General features: G+C 33.6%; 1 protein-coding gene and 1 pseudogene across 1 annotated transcript; both read right to left on the reverse strand.

Moving 5' to 3' along the window:
• LOC109826916 (UDP-glycosyltransferase 92A1-like) lies at positions 1 to 1,554 on the reverse strand (the record flags this gene model as incomplete). The annotated part of the gene is made up of 1 exon (XM_020393930.1): positions 1 to 1,554. A coding segment is annotated over exon 1 (1,287 nt), but the record flags the coding sequence as incomplete, so codon positions are not given.
• Positions 3,189 to 26,820, reverse strand: LOC109826214 (annotated as a pseudogene).

Below are 26,820 nucleotides of genomic sequence, written 5' to 3' on the forward strand. Positions count from 1 at the left end.
TTCTCCCATCACAACTTCGATCACACTGACTACTCTTTCTTTCTCCACTACACTTGCACCTCCTCTTGCCACTTCAACACAAACTCCAGCCTCCTCCTCCAAAAACTTTGAATTGTAAATTTGATCTCCGGTTAACGGCCATCCGATGATTGGCACACCAAACACCAAGCTCTCTAGCACTGAATTCCATCCACAATGGCTAAGGAAAGCCCCCACTGAAGAATTTGACAGTATTTCCACCTGAGGTGCCCATTTGTAGAGAAGAATACCTTGATTCTTTTCTCTCATTCTCTCTTCAAATCCTTGAGGTAGCCATTCTGGGTTAAAGTCGCCTTTTATGTCAAACCCAAGTGGTGGCCTAATGGCCCAGATGAACGGAACGCCGCTTGATTCCAAGCCCATTGCCAGATTCATCATCTGAGAGCAAGAGATTGTGTTCTGAGAACCGAATGAAACATACAAAACCGAAGCGTTTGGATTTGAATCCAGCCATTGGAATAAGCTTGCTTCAGTGGAATGAGATTCTGACAGGCGAAGCAATGGACCGACAGGCAAAACTGGAACCTGGCCGAGAAATTTACGAAGCATGGATAACCCTAGCGTCTCAAATTCCTCCGAAGTGTTTATTAACATCGCGTCTGATTTCTTGCAGTATGAGATTTGCCGTTGCACGAAAATGGACCAAGGGTCCGTTCCGTTGGCAGATAAAAGGTGTTTGGGGAGCTGTGATCGATGAATGTAGATATCTGGGAGTTCTGGCAGTGAAAATTCTATAGAGTTTGTTTTGGTGTGAGGCAGATTTTTCCACAGAGAGAAGTAAACTGAGCCTCCATAGGCTCCACAAGTGAGAAATACGGAATGGAATATATCGAATTTTCGAGCTACTTCTACTGTCCAACCTAAGAAATGATCTCCTATAATGCATAAAGGCGGGCATCCGTCTTTTCGGGTTATGTCGGTGATAAATTCGTCGAATTTAGGCTGGAGAGTTTCGGAAGCTCGAAGGAGATTAATTATGAGAGGAAATGGGAGTGAGGCAGTGGTCTCGGTCTCGGGTGGGAGGCCATGAGCAGAGCTATTGAATGGTAGGGATTTTAAATGGATGTTAGATTTCGGAGGGAGGGAGGACCTGAGTTTCTTGATGTTGAGGGGAGTGTTGATGAGGGTGATGGTGAATTTAGGGTTTTTTCGATGGATTTTCTCTGCTAACAAGAGGAATGGTGAGATATGGCCTTGAGCCATGAAAGGGAAGAGGATGATATGATGTTTTCTCACTTCCATCACCATTGTGAATCTCACGGTATCCCACTTCCTTCTTCAAATTTTGTATTGTGAACTGCAGGAATCCGAGGAGAGATCTTCGGCCTATATATAGGTAGATGTCTAGAGCTTGCTTGCCAAGCTGTAGAAAGAGAGAGAGAGAGAGTTTGTAGTTGTGCAAGAAATCACCTTCTAGTTATATCGATGAACACTGCATGTACTACACTACGAATAGTGCAAAATTTGAACTTTTTATCGGTTTATCCATCACGGCACTCTTTTTATTTATGATCAATGCAGACTAGCTACCTGCAGAGGGACGCATCGTGCATGTCACACTCCTAGGTGACAGCAAAGTGATCTGTTATTAGAAAGCTTTTCAGGTGAAACTATGCACGTACAAGTTTAGTTTGCTTGATTGTGGGCAACAGAGTTTGCAATAATTTATTTGGACGGTGACCCTGGCTTAAATTTCGAGTGTTTTTTAGGGGAAACAATATCTAAGCGTGATTTCGACAGGTTTTCAATTAGAAATTTGCCACCTGCTCTGGGGATCATTTTTTGAGCCGGTTGATCTCATCAGGTATCCAGCTGCCAGCATAAATAACCAAAAGCAACACTTTTTCCAGAAACCATGTTGAGATTTCTTACATCTTTCTTTATTCTAGAATTCGAGTTGCAGGTTAACTTTATACGCACTCAATGCCCTTCTTGGATTTGATCGCAGGAAGTTCCCTGCAAGTTATCATTAAAATTCCGACGAGGTCTCCTTTCATTGAAGAAGAAAGCCTAGGTGAATCATCAGACTAACAGTAAACGGAGGAGGAGCAGGTGAGGTTTTATTAATTTAAAAATAGTTTCTGGAAGCAAAGGTTGGAGTCGCATCCTTTTACCAATTTTTGCGAAGAATATGCTTTTGTACTTTCCCGTTTCACATGAATCTATGAGCTTGCTAGGCAGCTCGCTCACCCAATAATTTGGGCAAGTCCGCTCACTTTTCATGTTTGCTATATCCACTCCCAAATAGTAACTCTGGGAGTTTGATTGCCGAAAATGCCCTTTTGGACTTAGCCTGGTTTGGTTTGGGAGAAAGTCAATTTAGTCCTCACACACCCCCTCCCCAAAGTTACTGTTTAGGAGTGTGAATAGTTGGACCCAAGGACACTTGCCCAGGTTATCTTTGGACCGACCCTAACTTGGTTCAATCCTAGCCCGGTTAAGATCTTAGCAGGATTAGCGACAAGTTGCACTTTGGGCTCCGCTTCCTTTGTGATATTCCTGCGGAGCAATTCATCTCTAACAAAGGCTCTCTGTTTCATTGCAGGTGGAGATGGTACTATTACTATAATTTTTAAAGTAATTGGGACGAGATGTCCGGGACGAGATGAGAACTTTATTAATTAGAGGAAATAGATACAAAATATTCATAAAGAGAATGATATGCATAAGAGGGGTGTTAGGGACACACCCTTGGACACACCACCAACCACACTCCCCCTCTATCTACAGTGCAGGGGCCCCACATGTGATTTTTTAAAAAATCTCAAATGGGACCCCCCTACACTGTAGCAGGTGAGGGGTGTGGTTGGGAGTGTGTCCCAAGGTGTGCCCCTAGTGTTTTTTTTCTTGAATAACGTGTCACGCTGCTCAGCTGCAGACTGTAGCAATTCGAAATTAGAGTTCAAATTGCACACTGTCAATTGAATTCTAATCAATTGGTTCACTTTGTATGTACTTACAGTTATTTGATTATTTGGATTATTATACCCGGTACATGAATAAGCGCAGAGAATATGGAAGTACATACGAACAAACTCCTAAATGATTTCTATCTTGATTCTCAGAAATGCTCCCTTTGTGGACAGCTTATTTTTCATATAAATCAGGAATATGCAAAACATTTTCCGTATAGCAAATATACTGCACACTTATAGAACAGTCCATCTCTCCATCATAATAACTTTTACAACTTTTATATAAGATTAGGGATACATAATCAACATCAAATCAGAAGAAAAAAATCATTAACATTACGTCACCAAGTGATGTTAGATTACAAGTTTCAATCAGAGAAACAGACGTGTGTAAAAGCTAACAAAATTGTACGAGGCCAAGATGCTTGTGGCTTCACATCAGCTTGATTAGTCCCAGATGCATCGACTTGATCGATAAGTATCGTCAGCCAGCATTTGCGCAATCGCCTTTGCTAGCCTAGTTGCTCCAGGCCCAGGCCTTAAAACATGAGTGGCTCCCCGAACTGTACACCTATCTTCGCTATCTCCACCTAAACACCAGCCACCTGGAATTATTTTACCCGGGTCACGATTCAAAATCTCTCGATCAATATGGTCGAGGACCACTGTAGCATCCTTGGAGAACCCAGTGCCAAAGGCTGCACCGCTACTTTTTGTCATATTATCAAAATCAAGGAGAGTCAGTATCTTCGGTTCTCGCTTTGAGGGCGTATCCCATTTTATATAATGAAGGTGGTTGTTGATGATAGTTCGGTTGAATTCAGGTGAGTTGCACAGGAGAGTTTGGAAGTAGGTCGTGTGTGATGAAACTGTGTTTGCGTAGTACATGAGAAGGATTCTTGGGAGATTATCGACGCCTAGGATGCAGTGTTCGATGAATTTTCGGCTGAGAATGACAGAAGGGAAACCTGCAAAAGAACGAGAATTACAACCTTGCAACATTCAATAGTTTTAACTTGGGTTAATTGTGGATAGACTCCTTGTAGTATCTCGGTTTTGAACTTGCTACCCCTCTTGTTTTATTGTTACAGATACAGATAGGACTCCCAGAGTGAATTTTTTGCAACTCCTTTATGCTCAGAGAAAGAGAGAATTGTTTTTTGACAAATAAACTCCCTGAGGTATAAGAGTCAATACGGCAATAGAGTCTATCCGCAATTACCCCTAGTTTAAATGGGGGTGTAGCTACTTATACCTAAAACTTTTTGTTAGCATTTACGCACCAAGGAAAGAAATAATTGTTAGGAATAAGCATTCTCATATTATTGCAAGTGAACAGTAGCATCTAGCTATTTTCAAAACCTTTAACAGGAAAGAATTTGAGGGGGAAAACAGAGTGCTAAAACGAGAATAACCTCTTGTTACCAACCTGTGAATAACTTATAAGCATTTGGTAGATCTCGCTTTTGTGTTGCATAAAACATGTCAGCCTTGGATGAAAGGTAAAGACCAGGATCAACAATGATTGGTTTTAGCTTTCGAGATCTGCAGTATTAAGCAAATTTTACGATATCAAGGACAATAAATATTAAGCATGCCATCCAAAAAGATAAAGAAAGAAAAATCAAAGAATTGAGGTGGTGTTGACTGTACTCTCTCCATCCAAGATAACTGCTATGCTGAACAAAGTTGAGGTCTCTTGGTAGGAAAGAGAAAACATGAAGAAGGTCTGCAGAGAAAAGAAATTGAACTTGAGTCAAACAGTTCAATGGAAACTACCTGCATAATATTTCTAGCAAAATGCCAACAGCAAAATAAAAGACTAGCGACTATATATGATCATATCATTGAACAACGGAACTTTTCTCTAAGTGCTTAATATATGAAATTCATGTCACCAAGTATTCAAGGCCATATGCAGAGAAGGAATCAACTTTGCTCGATTGAGTTTTCAAGCAAATTATCATTGCTAGCACCATGGTTTTAGAATCCCCTTAATAGTATCAAAACGAGATACAAACTCTATCGAGAGGGGATCATCTAACTTTCTTGACAAGCTAATCCCTATCACATTGTCAGTACAACCAACATGAATGAAGTTGAGAAGTTTATGAAGTTACCCATCTTGAGTAGCTTGTACAAGGTTTTTGGATGATAAAGCTCATCAATAAAACAAATGAGCTAAAAGAAGAGAAAAGGTCTAGTAATCGACACCAGCAGCTTTGCGATTATTTCTTCTTCTGAACAAATGTATTCAATAGGAGAATCTCCAAAATTTTGAAGTCCTGTATAACCAAAGTTTCACCACATTTACGAATTACGGCATTGCAAATTGAAAGAATGAACTGTGAATCTTTTTCTTCTGATAAAATATAGATCCTTGTCAATAATGTTTCCAAAATGTTCATTCACAAGCTATTGATATTTAGCCCACATGAACCATTTAGTTACCATCCAACCAGGAGTTAACCTCTCTATTTTGATTCCAATAAAATGTAGTCATACATCTCTTTAAAGCAAAGTCAATAACCTAATCCTATTGGACAAACAAAAGCAAAGGGTTTGATGAATCAGAACATCCCAAAGCCATGAACTTTTCTAATGCCTACGCAAGCTCAGTTGAAGTATAAAGATGAATGCTTAATAGCAATCACCACTAGAAGGCATTGAGCAAAAGGGAGTACTAAAACAGTGAAGTTCCAAAGTGGTGACTGTGATGCATGATACTTAATAACTAGTGTTTAACTTTTCTGATTAGCAAAGGTAAAAATCTGTAAGGGTCTCTTGGCATTATCAACTTAAGCTTAAATCCAAATAATTATCCTCATATTACCAATTGCAGAAATCACTCACATTCATAGCTAATAAGTACCTAACAACATTCACTTCATCCTATTCATTCTTTAAGGTTAGAAAGAGTTGGTTTTCATCTTTAGGTAGACTTGCATATGTCCGATGAGCAGCCCAAGGAGCACCAACCATAGGATGGAGATGACAATGGCAAATATTTCGCTAAATGAAAAAAGAACAGGAAAATTTTTCAGGTACAGAGGCATTCTAGATTGTACAAATTAAAAAAGAAAAAATGGCAAGCTTATTTATCAATATGGTTTTGATTTATTTTTCTAGCAAGGGTTTTATCTTGCACATAAAACAGAGGAAAAGATTCAATCAACTCTTTCCAGGGATAATAGGCCGAAATGTTTAGAAATAGATAGTAAGGAAGCCTGTAAGTTTTTAATGTTATTACTGCTAAGCTATTGAGTTCTAACAGAATCACTTGAAGTTCGGAGCTGGTTCTAAGAGTTTCTCTTTGGTCGTTTGTGCCAAAGTACATTCATCTAGAGGTTTTCATTTCTTTTTCTATTCTTCTTCGTCTTCTTTTTCTATTCCACACAGGACGACATTTATGATTTGTCAAAAATGGGAAAAAAAAATCATGGGCGATGGTCCACAAAAAATCGAGAATTTTGTAGTATAAGCATAGAATATACTAGAAGGGACGTCAACTTGTGATTTGGTCAAAAACAACAACAATTGTGAGTTATAGTTCACAAAAATTCAAAACTTTAGAGTACGCATAAGTACTGTATACAGAACGTCAACTTTTAATTTGGTCGAAACAACCAAAATCATGGGTTATACAGTCCATAAAAATTCATAAATTTTGAAGTATGCAAAAGCAGAGCATCAATTTATTGTTTAGTAAAAAAATAATCACAATAATGAGTTATAGACTTATAGTCCACAAAAATTCAGAAATTTTGGCATATCAATAGTATATTCCATGTGTGTCAGCCAAAATAATGAGCTTAAAATGCATAAAAAATTACGAACTTCTGAAATATGTCTGAAATATTTTATGTGTGACAACTTGTGATCTCGTCGAAAAAGACCAAAGTTATTGGTTATATTATACATAAAGTCATAAATTATGAAGAGCGCATAAATATTCTATGCGAGAGAGCAATTTGTGTTTTTATCAAAAAATATTCTATGCAGGGTGGTAACTTGTGATTTGGTCAAAACCAGTCACAATCATCAGTAACAGTCCGCAAACTTCAAAAAAATTGGAGTATGCATAAAATATTATGTGCGAGATAACAAGTTTTTATTTGGTAAAAAAACAATTAAATGAAAGGGTTATATAATCCACAAATATTTGGTAATTTTGAAGTATACACAAAATATTCCATATGGGACAACAAATTGTAAATTGGTCGAAAATAGCCAAAATCACATTTACAATCCACTGGAAATCAAGAGTTTTTTTAATACATATAAAATATTTATGCGAGATGACAACTTGTTATTTGGTCAAAAACAGCCAAAATCATAGTTATAGTTCACAGATTTAGAAATTTTAGAGTACACCTAAAATAATCTACATAGAACAGCAATTTGTAGTTTGATCTAATACGACCAAAATCATGGGTCAATGGTCTACCAACTTCGAAAATTTTGGAGTACACACACAATATTCCACGTGGGATCACAATTTATGATTTAGTCAAAAACAGCAAAAATCATGGGAGTATGAATAAATATTCTACAAGGGATGGCAACAGTGATTTGGTCAAAAAACATAATCATGAGTTATAGTCCACAAAAATTCAAGAAATATGGACTACGCGTAAAATATTGTATACGGGACATCAGCTTTTTATTTAGCCGAAACAACCAAAATCATGGGTTATACTCTACAAAATCTTATAAATTGAAGTATACATAAAATATTCTGTATGGGGCATCAATTCGTGATTTGGTTAAAAAACTATCACAATCATGCGTTATAGTTCACAAACTTCGGGTATTTTGGAGTACCCATAATATATTCTATGTGTGACTACGACTTGCGACTTGGTTGAAAACGACCAAAACCATGGATTATAGTCCAAAAAAATTCGGGAATTTTAAAATACATCTAAACAATTTTATACAAGACGACAACTTGCGATTTGGTCGAAAATGGTCAAAAGTATGAATTATAGTTCACAGATGTTCAAAAATTTTAGAGTATGCATAAAATATTCTATGCGAGATAGCAATTTGTGATTTGGTCAAAAACGACTACAATCATGAGCTTAGTCCATGGGGAATACAGAAGTTTAGAATACACAAACTATTCTATGTGGGATGATAACATATGATTTGATGTAAACCGGCCTCAATCATGAGTTATAGTTCCCAAAATTTCAAAAAAAATTGAAGTACACAATATCCTCTGCGGGACAACTTCTAATTTGGTCGAGAACAACAAAAATAATGGGTTACTGTCCACAGATATTTGAAGATTTTAAGTATGCATCTATGATGAACAATTGGCAACTTGGTCAAGGACGGCCATAATTATAGGTTATAGTCACCTGAAAATAAGGATTTATTGAATATGTCTAAAATATTTTATGTGTGATGATAACTTGTGCTTTGATTGGAAAAAGGTCAATCATGGGTCATAGTACATATAAAACAATTTCAACAGAACGAAGATTCATGATCTGGTCAAATACGACCAAAATCATAGGTTATAGTGCACTGAAATTCCAGAATTTAGAATACACATAAAATCTTGCACATAGAACAGCAACTTATGATTTGCTAAAAAAGGGTCAAAATTATGCACTATTGTCCACAAAAAAATTCAGAAATTGTGTAGTATGCATAATATATTCTATGAGGGATAACAACCTATAATTTGGTCCAAAACGACGACAATAATGAGTTATGGTACAAACAAGTTCGGGATATTTGATGCACACATAAAATTGTATGTGGTATTGGAAGGTTTTAATTTGGTCAAAAACAGCCAAAATCATGGGTTATTGTCCACAGAAATTCTTAAATTTAGAAATACACATAAAATTCTTCATTGACACTAATTTATCATTTGGTCGAACAAGACCAAAATCATGGGTTATAATCCATGAAAATTATGGAATTTCTAAGAAATGTACAAAATATCCTATGAGGGAACATTATGCACAAAATATTCTATGAAAGAACATACTCTGATTGGTCAAAAATGACCACAATCATGAGTTATAACCACAAAAATTTAGGAGTTTGGAGTACAAATAAAATATTGTGTTCAGGATGGCAAGTCTTAATTTGGTAGAAAACAACCAAAATTACAGGTCATTTGTCCACAAAAATTCACAAATTTTTAAGATGCACAAAACATTTATGTGGGATGTCAATTTGTGATTTGCTAAAAAATAATCATAATCATAAGTTATAGTTCACAATAATTCCATAGTATATTCTACGTGTGATGGCAATGTGATTTGGTCGAAAACAATCCAAATCATCAGTGATAGCCCATATAAATTTCAGAATTTCGAAACACGTCTAAAATATTTTATGCATGATGAAAAATTGTGATTTGGTCAAAAACAAAATCTAGGGTTATCCTCTAAAAATTCAGAAATCTTGGATCATGCATCAAATATTCTACACACAAGATCAATTTGAGATTTAGTGGAAAACGACCAAAATCATGGTCCACAATCCACGAAAATTATGGAATTTTGGAATATGCATAAAAAATATTCTATGCAGGTGACAATTACTTATGATTTGGTTGAAAATTATACAGTCAAGAGTTATAGTCCACAAAAATTTAGAAATTTTGTAGTACACATAAAATAGTCTACATGCATAACTTTTAATTTAATGGACAACAACCGGAAGAATAAGATGTAATCCAAAAATATTAAGTAATTTTGAAGTATGCACAAAATATTTTATGTAGGACAACAATTTGTAATTTTGCCAAGACTGCCAAAATCACGAATAGTCCCTGAAATCAGAAATTTCTGAGTACACCAAAAATACTTTGTGTGACAACAATTTGTGATTTGGTCGAAAACTGCAAAAATCATAGGTTATAATCCACAAAAAAACAAAAATTTTAGCGTATGCAAAAAAATATTTTACGCCAGATAACAGTTTATGATTAGGTCAAAATGACAATATCATATGCTCTAACCCACAAAAATTACAGAAGTTCAACGTTTGTGTAAAAATATTATATGTCATGCGACGACTTGCGATTTGGTCAAAATCAGCTACAATCATGAGTTACAGCCATAAAAAATTCAATTTCGAGTACACATGAAATATTCTATGCAGGACGACAACCTTTAATTTGGTCAAAAATAGCAAAACTAATAGCCTATAGTTCACATATATTAAGAAATTTTGAAGTATGCATAAATATTCTATGCGGGACAACAATTTATAATTTGGTCAAAAACGACGAAAATCATAGATTATAGTGCACAGAAAATTAAAAAACTTTCAAGTCTAGAACATTTTATATATTCCAGCCATAAAAAATTCAATTTCGAGTACATATGAAATATTCTATGAAGGACGACAACCTTTATTTGGCCAAAAATAGCAAAACTAATAGGCTATAGTCCACATATATTAAGAAATTTTGAAGTATGCATAAATATTCTATGCGGGGCAACAATTTATAATTTGATCAAAAACGACGAAAATCATAGATTATAGTGCACAGAAAATTTAAAAAAAACTTTCAAGTCTAAAATATTTCATGCGTCACGACAACTTTGGTCAAAACAACCAAAATCATAGATAGCCCAAAAAAACTTGGAAATTTTGAAATGCGCTAAATAGCACTTAAATACCTCATACTTTCACGCACTTAGCACTTATATACCCTCACTTTTTTTTGCATAGCATTTATATAAGATAAGTTGCTTAAATTTGGTACATTGGTACCTGCTATCATGCAAATGTGATGTTTTCAACCGAATTTTCCTCTATGATACTTACAACTAACAATAGAGCTTTCTAATCATTAATATTTGCTAAATTTATCGTTAAACCGATCTAATTTCTAATTTAAAGTAGAATTAAGATAACCTTAAAACAAATTTTCATGGTAGGTTTAATAGTAAATTTAACAAATATTAATACTTAAAAAGGTCTATAATTGACCTAAAGGTATCATAAAGGAACATTCCGGTGAAAATTTCCATGTTTTCATAATTGAGGATACTAACATACCAATTTTAAACAATATAAAGTATATAAATTCTACCAAAAACAAGTGAGGGTATGTAAGTGCTAAGTGAGTGAAACTATGAGGTATGTAAGTGTTGTTTGGCCGTACCATAAAATAGTTTAAGCAGAATGACAATTTATGATTTCGTCGAATATCCAAAATCATCAAAATCATAGGGTTGTAGTACACAAGAATTCGGCAATTTTGTGGTACAAATGAAATAAGCCAAGCGGGATGATAATTTGTAAATTTTAGAGTACGCAAATAATACTGTATGCAGAATGGCAATTGCTGATATTATCGAATACTACCAAAATGTATGGGCTACAATACATTGAAATTATGGAATTTTGGAGCATGCATAAAATAAAATACTCTATGCAGGATGGGAACTTCTAACTTGGCTAAAAACGACCATAATCATGAGTAATAGTCTACAAAAATTTAAAATTTTTGGAATACAGAAAATATTCTATGCTGAACTACTTTTAATTTGGTAGAAAACAACCAAAATAATGGATTATAGTGCACAGATATTCAAAAATTATGGAGTATAAAAAATACTCTATCTCTAACAATTTGTGATTTGGTTGAAAACGGCCAAAATCATGGGTTATAGGCCATTAAAAATCATGAATTGTTGAGCACATAAAAAAATTTATGCGCGACAAAAACATGTGATTTGGTCATCAAAGGCCAAAAGCATGGTTATAGTCCACTAGAATTCAAGAATTTCGGAGTATGCAAAAATTATTTTAGGACGATTACTTACGATTTGTTCGGAACAGCTAAAATCATGCTTCATAGTCCACAAAAATTCCAGAATTGTCATATGCATAATATTTTACAAGGGACAACTTGTGCTATGGTAAAAAATGTCAAGCATGAGTTTTAGTTCAAAAAATTTCAGAGTATACGAGACGTCAACTTTTAATTTGGTCGAAACATCCAAAGTCATAGGTTGTATTTCACAGAAAATTGTAGATTTTCGCGTACGCATAAAATATTCTATGTGATGTAACAGTTTGTGATTTGGTCTGAAACAATCACAAACATGAGTTATACTCCACAAAAAATTCGGGAATTTAGTGTATCCATGGTATATTCTACGTATGACGGCCCTTTGTGATTTGATGGAAAACAAACAAAATCAAGGATTATAGTCCACAAAAATTTGACAATTGTGAAATATTTTGTTTGACGACAAGTTGTGATCTTGTCAAATTGGCTAAAATGATGGGAAATAGTACACAAAAATTCAAAATTTAGGAGTATACAAAATAATTCATGTGGAATATACAGGATATATTCCATGGAAATTATGGAACTTTAGAGCATGCATAAAATATTCTATGGGGGATAACTACTTGAGATTTGCTCAAAAACAACCACAATCATGAGTTAGTCCACAAAAATTAGGAAATTTTGGAGTACACATCAAATGTTCTATCTGGGATAAAAAAAATTTAATTTAGTTGAAAAGAACCAAAATAATATGTTATTGTTCACATATTTTCAAAACTTTGGAATATTCATAAAATATTCTATTTGGGACAATAATTTGTAATTCGGTCGAAACGACCAAAATCATGAGCTATAGTCCAATGAAAATCATAAGTTGTTGAGCACGCCTAGAAATTTTACGTGAAGCCAACTTGGGGTTATAGTCCACATATTTTCACAAATTTTTGAATATGCATAAAATATTCTATTTGGGACAACAATTTATAATTCAGTCGAAAACAACCAAAACCATGAGCTATATAGTCCACTGAAAATAAAAAAAAATTTAGCACGTCTGAATATTTTACATGTAACACAACTTATGATTTGATCGAAAGCAGCCAAAATCATGGATTATAGTCCATAGAAATTTGAAAATTTTGGAGTATGTAAAAAAATTTATGCATGACGGCATTTCATGATTTGGTAGAATACGACAAAAATCATGAATTATATTTCATAGAAATTTGAAAATTTTGAATATATCAAACATACTTACTGCGAGATGATAACTTGTGATTTGGTCGAAAACGGCCAAAATCATGAATTATAATAAACAGGAATTCAAAATTTTTAAAGTAGAGACGAAATAATCTGTGCAAAATAGCAGTTTGCAATTGATCAAATCTGACCAAAATCATGGGCTAAAAGTCTACAAAATTCAAGAATTTTAGAGTATATGTAAATATTCCATGTGGTATGACAATTTTTTATTTGATTGAAAACAACTAAAATCAGGGGTGAAATCATGGAATTTTGGAGTGTGCATAAATATTCTATGCGATACAACTTGCGATTTGGTAAAAACAAGGTTGCTGATAGCGGATCGCGGCGCGTCGCGACGAGGTACCGCTAAGGCTATATTGGGCTATTGCGGCGAAATCGCGGCAAATAGCGCACAGTCAAATAGCGGTTAAATTTAAATATCCTAAATAATAAAAAATTCATAAAAAATCTAAAAATTCAATTAGTTATAAATTTCTTGTATTATCAGTAAATAACAATTAGTAGGCTTGTTGTATGAATGAAACTATGAAGAAATTCAAGAAATATAGCATCATAATATGTGTGATAGCGGGTTTAGCCGCTTTTAACCGCGAAACCGCTTTAAACCGCGAAAATCCGCTTTTAACTGTGAAAACCCGCTTTTAACCGTGAAAACCTGCTTTTAACCCGCTAAAATCCGCTTTTACGCGCTATTCGAATGAATAGCGGATTTTCCCGCTTAAGCCAGCCGCGAAACCCCTACGCGTAGCGCTGAAGGGCCGCGATCGCTATTCGCGCCGCTATAGCCCCGCTATTAACCGCTATTTACAACACTGGGTAAAAAAAATAACCACAATATTGAGTTATAGTCCACAAAAATTCAACAATTTTTGAGTATACATAAAGATACTCTATGCTGGTGAAATTTAATCAAAAAACAACCAAAATAAATGCTATAGTCTATAAATATTGGAAAACTTTGGAGTGCGCATAAAATATTCTTTGCCTTACAACATATTCTAGCTCGGTCGGAAACGGCCAAAATCAAAGATTAGTCTACTGAAAATAAGAAATTCTTGTGTACATCTAAAATATTTTATGTGTTGCAAAAATATGTGATTTGGTTGAAAATGGCCAAAATCATGAGTTATAGTGCTAGTGCAATATAGTATACCTTTGCACATCCAATGAAACTTATGTAATTATTTTTTAATATTAATATAGATTTTATTGCTGAACTTATTCTTTGGGTATTATTTATAAAATTATTATATTATTCTTAGAAATATTTTTGTTAGATCATGCACTATGATGGACACTTGCTTGGAGACTTGATCTAACTTAAAGATTTCTTAAACTTGTGCTTAGCATATGACTAGTAACGCACAACTATGCTATAACAGATTATTATGCATGACGTCGACATATGACTATGAGATGTCGTAGTGGGTCTTAACCACCGGCAATGGTGATTCCCCGAGTGTATGTCATAAGTCCACATTATAACATATGCAGCACTAGACCGTATTTAAATTCTCTAGGATTTGTCACCTAAGAGATGGAGAATTCAAATTGCTACATGGTCCCTTAGACTCAATAATATTGTCATTCAATTTGTTAATTTAGTATGTTTTGATGTAATTGTTAAACTTATTTTGCAAGTGCTACTAAAATTTTGAGTTGCTAGATTTCATTTAGGGAAGCAATGGAAATCTACAGAGGATCCAGTATATCACTATGATTAGTGTAATTTATGATGTGTATCCCATGATTAAATGTGGTTTTGAAAATAGCTTTCGGAATCTATTTATTTATTATATATTGATATCTTTGAAATGAATTTTTGTTCATGAAAATTGCTATTTTAGATGAGGAAATTGGTGAGTTGTCATGCTCAATTAAATTGTCTAAAAGAAAATAAATTGATATTTGTGGGGGTTGAATGTAAGAAATATTTTCCAATATTTATTCTCATATTATGGAAAAGCTTTTATGAATAATTTGTTGGATAGGGATTTGACGGTTAAATTAAATTATCTATCATTATTAATTGAGAATTAATTTGTTTGACAATTGGCTCTCAATATGAGAACCCAATCGGTCTCCCAAATATCATTTGAGAGGATAAATGCAATATAAATATATTTCTATTTGTAGAAATATGGAACTATGAAATTCAAGGAGGGTTTTCATGTAAAATTTTCTACGCTTGCCATGACAAATGTTATTTAGTTGACACTTGTTCATTAGCTTGCCACAAGTGCCATTTGGCTGGCACTTGTTAATTAGCTTGCCACTTGTTCTCTTTTGGGCATAGTCCCACAGAAAAGCAAGAGAAGTTAAGGGTTTGCCTTTACCTATAAACAGGGGAGGTTTAGTAGAACTTGAACCCATTAATGTTGGTTTAAGGAAACTTTACGTTTCTTTAAATAAAAAAAGATCCTATCTCTTTTGTATTGCATCCTCATGGTGAGGGGTGGATTCAGTTGAAGGCTTTTTCTCTTAAAGAATCTTTTAAGAAAAGATCTTGGGATTTCAGTGAAGATTTTGGAAAAGCGATTAAGGTAAATTCTAAACTTCTCCTTTATCTAATTTGATTAATAATAACGATATAAGTGGGTTATAGTCCACAAATAACGGGTTATAGTCCACAAATGACGGGTTATAGTCCACAAATATTAAGAAATTAAGAGCGCTCAAAAAAATATTATATGTGCGACAACAATTTGTAAATCGGTTGAAAACGACCAAAATCACGGATTATAAAATAAGATTTTTTTATCAGGTCTAAAGTATTTTATAGGTGGTGACAAGTTGCGATTTGGTTCAAAAACAACCAAAATCATAGATTAGAATTTCAAAATTTTGGAGTATGCATAAAAAATTCTATGCACAACAATTAGGGATTTGGCAAAATACAACCAAAATCGCTAGTCCAAGAATTTCAGGCATTCTAGAATACGCTCAAAATTAGAACGTGGGACGATAATTTATGATTTGGTCAAAAACAGCCAAAATCATGAGCTATAGTCCACAAAATTTCCAGAATTTATCATGTGCATAAAATATTCAATAAGGGACAACTTGTTTGGTCAAAAGACCACAATCATAAAGTTATCGTCCACACGGGTTTGGAAAATTTGGAGTACGTATAAAACATTGTATGTGTGACTACAAGTTTTGATTTGTCAAAAACAATCACTCATAGGTTATAGTAAACATAAATTCTTGAATTTTGCAGGACAAACTATTTTATGTGGATGTCAATTTGTGATTTGGCCAAACGCAATCACAATCATGAACCATAGTCCCAAAAAATCGAGAATTTTGAAGCATCCATATAATATTCTATGTGTAATAGCAATTTCTGATTTGGTCAAAAACAGCTAAAATCATGGGTTATAGTTCATAGAAACTGGGGAATTCCAAAATACATCTAAATATTTCATAAGTGACGACAACTTGTGATTTGATCGAAATCCGCCAAAATCATGGGTTATAATCCATAGAAATTCGAAAATTTTGAAGTATGAGAAAAATATTTTGTGTAGGACAACAATTTGTAATTTAGTATATAATGACCAAAGTTATGGGCTATAGTCCACAAAAATTTCTAAAAGGAGTATGCATAAAACATTCTTTGTAGGGCAACTTCTGATTTAGTCAAAAACAACCACAATCAATTGTGATTCACCAAATTTTGAAAATTTTTGAATACACATAAATATTCTATACGAGATAACAACGTTTAACTTGATCAAAATACCAAAACTTATAGGTTATAATCCACAAATATTCTTAAATTTTGAAGTATGTATAAAATATTCTTTGTGGAACAACAATTTATAATTTGGTCTTAAAAAGCCAAAATCATGGATTATAGTCCACAGAAAATCAAAATTTTTGACTAAGTTTAAAACATTTATGTGTCATGACAACTTGTGATTTTGTCGAAACAGCCGAAATCATGGTAATAATAGTCCACATAAATTTAGAAATATTGAAAGTGGAACGACACTTTGTGATTTGGCCGAGTATGACTAAAATCATTGGTTATAGTCCAAAAAATTGGTAATTTGGGAGTATGCGTAAAGTATTCCACGCGGGATAGCGATTTAAGATTTTGCTAAAAACAACCACAATCATGGACTATAGTCAATAAAGCTTTTCAAAATTATATAGTTTGCATAAAATATTTTACAATGGACCACTTGTGATTTGGTCAACCACCACCACAATCATGAGTTATAGCCAACAAAAATTAGAGAAATTTGGAGTACGCATAAAATATAGTATACGATACGTCAATTTTAATTTGGTCAAGACAGCAAAAATCATGGATTACAAGCCACGGAAAATCATAAATCTTGATCTACGCATATAATATTTCATGTAGAGTGGCAATTTGTGATTTGGCATAAACCAATCACAATCATAAGTTATACTCTACAAAAATTAGGGAATTTTGGAGTATCCATAGTATAATGGTAATTTGTGATTTGGTCAAAAACAGCAAAAAAAATCATGAGTTGTTGACCATAAATTTTTGAAAATTTTGAAATATGTCTAATATATTTTATGCGTGACAACTTGTGATCAAGTCGAAAATGGCTAAAATCAAAGGCTAGACCATAGAAATTTAAAACTTTCCCATACGTATAAAATATTTTACGCAAAATGGTAATTTACGATTTGGTCAACTACTGCAAAAATATGGGCTACTGTCCACTGAAATTACAGAATTGTACTCATAAAAAATTCTATAAAGGAAACTTGAGATTTGGTTAAAAAAAAGACCACAATCATGAGTTAATACTCTAAAAAAATAGAAAGTTTGGAAGACACAAAATATTCTGTGGGAAAACTTTTAATTGGTCGAAAACAGCCAAAATAGTATTATAGTGCATAGATATTCGAAAAATTTTGGAGTACACATAAAATATTCTATCGCCAACAATAATTTGTAACTAGTTCAAAACATCCAAAATCATAGGTTATAGTCCATAGGAAATCATAAATCGTTGAGCACATCAAAAAATTATGTGACAAAAACTTGTCATTTGGTCTAATGACCAAAATCATGGGTTATAGTCCACAAAAATTAGGAAATTTCAAAGTTCGCATGACATATTCCACAGGGAACAAAATCGTGTGCAATAGTTTACAAAAATTCTAAAATTTTGTAGTATGCATAAAATATTCTATGAGGGACAACTTACGATTTTCACAAAGACGACCAGAATCATGACACTAGTTCATAAAAATTCAGAAAAGAATATGCATAAAATAGTGTATATAGGGCGTTAACTTTTAGTATCGTGGAAACATGCAAAATCATGGATTTAGTCCACCGAAAATCATAAATTTTGAATGCGCTTAAAATATTCTATGCAGCGCGGCACTTTGTAGTTTTGTCCAAAAGAAACACAATCACGAGTTAATACTCCACAAAAATTCAGGAATTTTGGTGTATCCATCATATATTCTATATATGGCACCATGGTAATTAGGAATTCACTTGCAAATAATAAAAATCACGAGTAATAGTCCATAAAAATTCACGAATTTTGATGCCTAAAATATTATATGCATGACAGGTTGTGATTTAGTTGAAAACAACCAAAATCATGGGTTTTAGCCCATAGAAATGCGAATATTTTGGAGTACACAATATTTTACTTTCATTGGCAATTTGTGATTTGGTCAAATACTACCACAATATGGGCTATAATCCACAAAAATTATGACATTTTAGAGTATGCATAAAATATTCAATGTGGAACGGCAACTTGTGATTTGGTAAAAAAGACCACAATCATTTGTTATAGTCCACAAAAATCCATAATTATTTTAGTACTTATAAAATATTCTATGCGGGATAACTTTTAATTTGGTTGCAAGAAACCAAAAAAATGGGTTATAGTCACACATACTAAACAAGCTTGGAGTATGCAAAAAATATTCTATTAGGACTGACAATTTGTAATTCGGTCAAACACAACCAAAATCATAGGTCACACAATCTACTAAAAATCATCAGTCGTTGAGCACTTCCAAAAATTTATGCATGACAACACCTTGTCATTTGGTCGAAAATGACCAAAATCATGGATTACAATCCACAGAAATTCGAAAATTTTGGAGTATGCAAAAAAATTATGCCCAAAGGTAATTCATAATTTGGTCAAATACAGCCAAAAATATAGCTTATATTTAAAAGAAATTTGGAAACTTCGGAGTACACATAAAATATTGCACGCGGGACAAAATTTTATGATTTGGTCGAAAACAACCAAAATCATGAGCTTCCAAAAAGTTCCATAAATTTTTTAGTATGCATAAAATATTTTATAAGGAATGACAACTTGTAATTTGGTCTAAAATGACCACAGTCATGAATTGTAGTACACAAATTTCGGGTAAAAGTTTGCATATATATTTTTATTGTATGCGAGATGACGAATTTTAATTTGGTTGAAAACAGCCAAACCATATGTTATCGTCCGCGAAAATTCATAAACTTTGGAGTATGGAAAACATATTCCATACATAACAGCAATTTGTGATTTGGTCGAAAAATGACCAAAATCGGGACCACAAATTTATGCAATTTTTGTGCACGCATAAAATATTTAAGGAATTTTTTTTGCATGCATAAACAATTCTACGAGGGACGACACCTTATTTGGTCAAATACAACTACAATCATAAGTACAGTGCATAAAATTTTGAGAAATTTCGAGTACGCGTAAAATATTGTATATGGGATGGCAAGTTTTAATTTGTTCATAAACAGCCAAAAACATAAATACTAATAGATATAATTCATATTTAGATTTAGAAGACATTGTTGAGATATTGTTGAGATATTGTGAGATATTGTGAGATGTGATTAGATGAATAAAGAACTTTGGCTTTTTTATTTCTCTACATGATATTAGAGCCTACTCGATTCTAGCAACTTCTTTGATCTTTCTAGATCTCGAGACCATCGAGGGGGTTTTGCATAGCCTTCATGCTCCCTTTGGCGGCCACAATAATATCTTTCAGGGCATCGAGGGGGTATCGCTCTTTGTCATCTTCTGATGGTTAGATGCAATAGTATGTAATTAATTCTGACATTGCTTCTACGACTGACTTGCCTTGAGTTTCTATTGGTTGACCCACCTAGGGATTCTCGTCCAATGTTTCATTCCTCAGGTTTCTCTACTGGCCGACTAGCCTAGGGTTTCTACTAGCTAACTTGTCTAAGGTTTCATTGGCTTACTCACCTAGGGTTTCTACTGACTTATCCGACTAGAGTTCCTACTATGACTATAATTTTCTAATTTATGTTATCTTTAAGTATTACATGCAATGATGACACTACCAAATCTCCAAATCTCTCATAAGTACTTGTTTTACTCTCATTTGTAACAAGTTGCTCCAGCTTGAGGGGAGCATTAGATATTATTGATATTTGGATTTAAGATTTATTATGAGATATTGTGAGACATGATTAGATTTGGTTTTATCTCATACCTTTTTTGTAATATTCTCCTAATATCTATTTAAAAGAGGTTAGGATTAGATGAATAAATAACTTTAGCTATTTTGTTTCTCTATAGACTCAAATTAGTACATTTTGAAGTACGAATATAATAACTTATGTGGGTCGTCAAATTTGTCATTTGATAAAAAACAATCACAATCACGAGCTATAGTCCACAAAATTCAGGAATTTAGAGTGTATAATATATTTTGTGTGATGGCAATTTGTGATTTGGTCGCAAAATAACCAAAATCATGAGTTATAGTCCATAGAAATTCATGAATTTTGAAATACGTCTAAAATATTTTGCGCATTACAACCACTTATGATTTGGTCAAAAACAGCCAAAATCAAGGGTTACTCCATGGAAATTCAGAAATATTGGAGCATGCACAAAATATTTCACACTGAATAGCAATTTGTGATTTGGTCAAAAACGACCAAAATCAAACGCTAGTGCATGAAAACTATGAAACTTTGGAGTATGCGTAAGACATTCTATGCAAGACAGGAACTTCAGCAGAATCATGGGTTATAGTCCACAAAAAATAAAAAAATTTAGAGTACGTATAAAATAGTCTATGTGGGATAAGAAGCTTTAATTTGATCAAAACAACCAAATGAATGGGTTATAGTCCACAAATATTCACTAATTTTGAAGTATGCACAATATATTCTATGTGAGACAATAATTTGTAATTTAACCGAGATGGCCAAAATCACAGATTGTAAGTCCAATGAAAATCAAAAATTTTTGAGTATATCTAAAATAATCTTATATCAGACGATAACTTGTGATTTGGTCGAATACAGCTAAAACCATGAGTTATAGTGCACAAAATCTTAAAAAACTTTGAAGTACACAAAATAATCTAAGCATAATGGCAATTTGTAATTTGATTGAATACGACTAAAATTATGGGTTAATAGTCTACAAATTTTAGGATTTTTGGAGTACACACACAATACTCCATGAGTTAGTCCATAAAAATTTGAGAACTTTGAAATACGTCTGAAATATTTTAAGCATGATGACAACTTGTAATATGGTCGAAAACAACCAAAACCATGAGTAATAATAGCCCATAGAAAATCAGAGGATTGAAGTACACATAAAATGTTCAACACGGACGATAACTTCATATTTGTTCGAAAACTACCAAAATTATTGGCTATAGTCCACAGAAACTATGGAATTTCAAAGCATGCATAAAATTTTCTACGTGATCAGACAACTTGTGATTTTGCTCAAAAGAAGCAATGATCATGAGTTATAAATCCATAAAAATTCAGAAATTTAGGAGTAGGCATAAAATATTCCATGCGGAACAACTTTTAATTTGGTGAAAAGCAACAAAATTATGGGTTATATAGTCCGCATATATTTGGAATTTTTTAAGTATGCATAAAACATTCTATGTGGGATAGAATTTAGTCGAAAACAGCTAAAATTTTGGATTATAGTCCACTATATAAATATAAGAAAGTTTTGAGTATGTCTTAAGTATCTTATGCGTGACATCTTGTGATTTGGTCAAAAACGGCCAAAATTATATGTTATCATTGACAAATACTCCAAAACTTTGGAGAATGCATAAAATATTCTCTGTGGGATAACAATTAATGATTTGCTTAAAAATAACCAAAATCATGGACTATAGTCCAACGAAATAATGGAATTTGAGAGTATCAGAGTATGCATAATAATTTGTGTGGATCGGTAACTTGTGATTTGGTCAAAAATAATCACAATCAAGAGTTATAGTCCACAAAAAATAAAAAAAATAGTACACATAAAATATTCTGCATACAACAATGTTGAAAACAGTCAAAATAATGGGTTATAGTTCATACGTATTTGGAAATTTTGAAATACGCATAAAATATTCTATGCTGGACGATTACTTGTGATTTGTTTAAAAAAAGCACAATCATGAGAAATAGTCGAGAAAATTCTAGAATTTTTTTCCTATGGGAGCACATGTAAGATTTTACAAATAATTTTAGTATAAAGACTAGACTTGTTCAATAAAAAACAAGTAATACAAACTCACTGTACATATAATTTAATAAACTATATAATATAATATATATAAATTCCATTAATAGAAAAACTTATACAATAGTTACAATGATCATAACATATAATGCTTTTCATTACCATTTTGATATCAGTACATGGTCATTTTTGCATATTTTTATTACCAAAACTAACAAGATACTACTAAGTTACAATGATACTCCAACATAATATGATTTTCTTATTTCCTATGCCGTCAAATAGTTCTTAATATACACACAAATGTTTACCGTTCTGCTAATCTTTGGGTTAAATTGGGGACACCTATCAAAATTGAATAGGCAAAAATATTAAATTCGTGCACACTAGCAAAAAAAAATTAAAATTATATGGGACAAGTGGCCCAAATACGTTGTTGCTAAATCTGTCCTTGGTAATAGTCCTTAAAGCTATAGGAATTATGGAATACCCATAATATCTTCTACGTGTGACGACCATTTGTGGTTTTGTCGAAAACAGTCTGAATTATAAGTAATAGTTCATAAAAATTTAGGAATTTTAGAGTATGCAAAATATATTTTTTTGCAGATGACAACCCATGATTTAGTCGAAAAGGGCTAAAATCATGTGTTACAGTCCACAGAAATTTTACGTGCGATGAATATTTTTTATTTGGTTGAAATTGGTTAAAATCATGGGCTATAGTCCACAGAAATTCGAAAATTTTATAATATGCATAAAATATTCTAAGCGGGGTGACAACTTGTGATTTCATCAAAAATGACCAGTTATAATCCAAAGAAATTTGGGAATTTTGGAGTATGCATAAATTATTGTATGCGGGACAACTTTAAATTTGATTGAAAACAATCAAAATCATGCCTCATAGATTTATAGTTCACAATATTTTGAAAATTTTGAATTACGCGTAAAATATTCCACATAGGGCAGCAATTTGTGATTCTCTCATAAACCAAAATCACGAGTTATAGTCCGGCAAAATTTAAGAATTTTGGAGTTCCCATAGTAGGCTCTATGTTTGACGATAATTAGTGATTTGGTCATAAACAGGAAATATCATGAGGACAAATGGCAAGATATAAAGGTCTACGACTCCTCGTCCATAAATATCCAAAACTTTAGGCTTAATACCACATAGATAAGTTGAAACGTATAGGAATAATGATCGATTTTTATGGTCCATTGAATTTAGGAATTTTAAAATACTCCAAAAAATTTTACGCGTAATGGCAACTTGTGACTTAGTCAAAAACGTCCATAATTCATGGGTTATAGTCCACAAAAACTCAAAAATTTCTAAGTACACATAAAATATTCCACGTGGAACGTATATGACTTGAAATATTCCTTCAAGCACAAGAATTTCAATTTTCTAGAAGAAACTTAAATGACATCGAAGTAGTAAAAGACATATTTGGCTAACTTAATATCCTTAAAAACATAAAAGTCCATCCAGTCCAGATTGACTACCCTAAGGATCTTGCAGATAACTTTCTCTAGAGAACTATGATTTATGCACAACCAGATTCATTTGAAACTAGACTCACTAATTTTTCTAATGCTTCAAACAGAGTCAACTGGAGTCTCCTGGAAGAAGTTATGATTGGAACAATTAAGACCATGTGTGCAATTCAAAGAATCTAAAAATGAACATGCGCCATCGTTTATTCCCGCATCACTCCCCCGGTTGGAAGAACACTTGTGGGTGATTCCAGATTTTGCGTTCTCAAGGAAGTCTGGGTGGAATTTCTCTGGGAACAAAGTCACTAAATTCATTGAAAAGTGGTTCACCAGTGGACTAAGGTCAATCCTATTATTGTCTGCATTTTTGTTCACAACCAAAGCATAAACCACACAATTCTCTGAGATTCTACAGATTTTGGTGGCTCAAAAACAATGCTTCACCCCCTCTTTTGGAAGATTTTCGAGTAAACTCCAGCTTTAAAGAGACGAAGGTGACTCTTACCGGTTGAGAATAAAGGACTGTTTGTGTACCCATCATGAAGAGCCCCTTCTATCAAATTGTCATGGCCTACCCAATAATATTTGGCCAGCACACATGGGCAGAACATCACACCATACATCATGTTTATAAGTTTTACCAATAGAAAACTAGACTAAGCTTCATCTGATTACCTTCATAGGGTCTCCTTTCTTAAGCCACTCTAACTTTGTATGAATTTGGATGATCTTCTGCTTCAAGCTTCAATGTCTTCACCATGTTAGAAGCAACCAAATTACTACAACTACCACCGTCTATAATAATGTTGCAGACCTTGTTATGGGCTATAGTCCATAGAATCCAGGAATTTCAGAGTACGCATACAATATTTTATACGGGAAGGCAACTTGTGATTTGGTCGAAAACGGCCAAAATAATAGGTCAAAAGTCCCTAGAAATTGGGTAATTTTGGAGTACACACTAAATATTCTATGAGGCAAAATCTTGTGTTTTCATTGAAACCGATCAAAATAACAGGTTATAGTCCATAAAATTTCAAGAATTTTTTAAGTATAAAATATTATTTGATGGAAGACAACTTGTGATTTGATCGAAAACGATCAAAATCATGGGTCATAGTCCAAAATAATTTGAGAATTTGTGAATACACATGATGTATTCTATGCATGATGGAAATTTGTAATTTGGTCAAAAACGGTCAAAAGCATTGGTTATAATAAAGTCCGCAAAACTTTGGGAATTTCAGAGTGCATGTAAAATAGTATATGCGTAACGGCAACTTGTGGTTGATCGAAAATGACCAAAATCATGGGTTATAGTCCACATAAATTCAGAAAATTTGGAGTACTTATATTCTATACGGAATGACAATTTCAAATGTGGTCGAGAACCACCAAAATGATAGGTTATAGTCCGTAGAGATAGGTAAATTATGGATAATGCATAAAATATTCCATGTGGGATGACAACTTGTGATATGGTATGGGTTCTAGTCCATAGAGATTAGAGAATTTCAAACTACCCATAAACCATTCTATGTGGAACAACTTATGATTTGGTCAAAAAAGGGATAACATTATGGGTAATATCCACAAAAATTCGAGAACTTTAGAGTACGCATAGAATATTCTCCACAAGATGACAATTTGTGATTGGGTCAAAAATGGCTAAATCATGAATTATAGTTAACAGAAATTTGTAAATTTTGGGTACGCATATTACATTTTATGTGGGACAAAAATGTGAATCTTGTTGAAAAAAGTTTCGCCATTTTAGGGATCAAAATCTTGTGCAATTCAAAAGGAAAAAATTAGGGATGAGAATTAAGGCCTTTCCATTTGTACAATTAAAGATCTCTAAAGTTACAGGAATAGCAAAACAACAATCATAGCATGTCTTAGTAAACAATGACATTAAACTTTCCTACAAGATTGGAGGGTTTACTTTTAAATTCCATTATGCTTGTAGACTGTCAAGGTCAGCCTTGTCAATATGGAAAGATTGTCACAAATGCCACTCAAAATGCCCATGCACAAGCTAATTAATAATTTGTATAGATCCACATAGACCAAAATGCAATTTTTAGTAAGAAAAATCAAAACTTCCCAGAACTAAGGCCCTAATACCTTATATTTGCTTCACCCACCGATTAAAACCTCGATCCAAAATTCTAATTTCTCACTAACATCAAAATGCACTATAACTACCTATCAGAACACTGACTAATAATGTGTGATACGCAGCAGTATTTCCACATACACCTAACCGCAACCGCGAAAAACCAGACCTTCAATCGTCGAACGGAAATGCAGTCGGCTCAAATGGGATCAAGCAATTTGTAAAAAACAATGCATTTAAAAGATATTATGTGCGAAAACCCTAGGAGCTTACCATCTTGAGTAACCAATGGATAATCCTTCACATCCAAATTCACAAACCAATCCCAGTCCTTGCCAACCCTGAGCAACAACGCCGCCCCGTGAAGCACGGCCGAGAGCATCCGCCGCCGTACGCAGTCGGCTTTGCCGATGACTGTGGACGTTGCCGGCGGATCTGAAGGCGGGAACGGAGCGCACCTTGACGGCGAGGCCTCGCGCTCCTTCTGGGAGGCGAGGAGGTCGGGGCGCGGGAGTTGGGGATGAGGAGGAGAGAGGGAGGAGAGAGAGGAGAGAGAGGAGGATTAGGGTTTTGGATTGATGATAAAGTTGCATTCTTGGATTTTTTAGGAAGAGATCCCGCTCGTCGTGATCGGGGAGACGAAGGGGACTGGGATCTCACTGCCGGGCAAAAATACGTCTTTTTCTTTCA

The sequence above is a fragment of the Asparagus officinalis genome, chromosome 10, assembly GCF_001876935.1.
Source record: "Asparagus officinalis chromosome 10, Aspof.V1, whole genome shotgun sequence".
In the NCBI taxonomy this organism is placed as follows: domain Eukaryota; kingdom Viridiplantae; phylum Streptophyta; class Magnoliopsida; order Asparagales; family Asparagaceae; genus Asparagus; species Asparagus officinalis.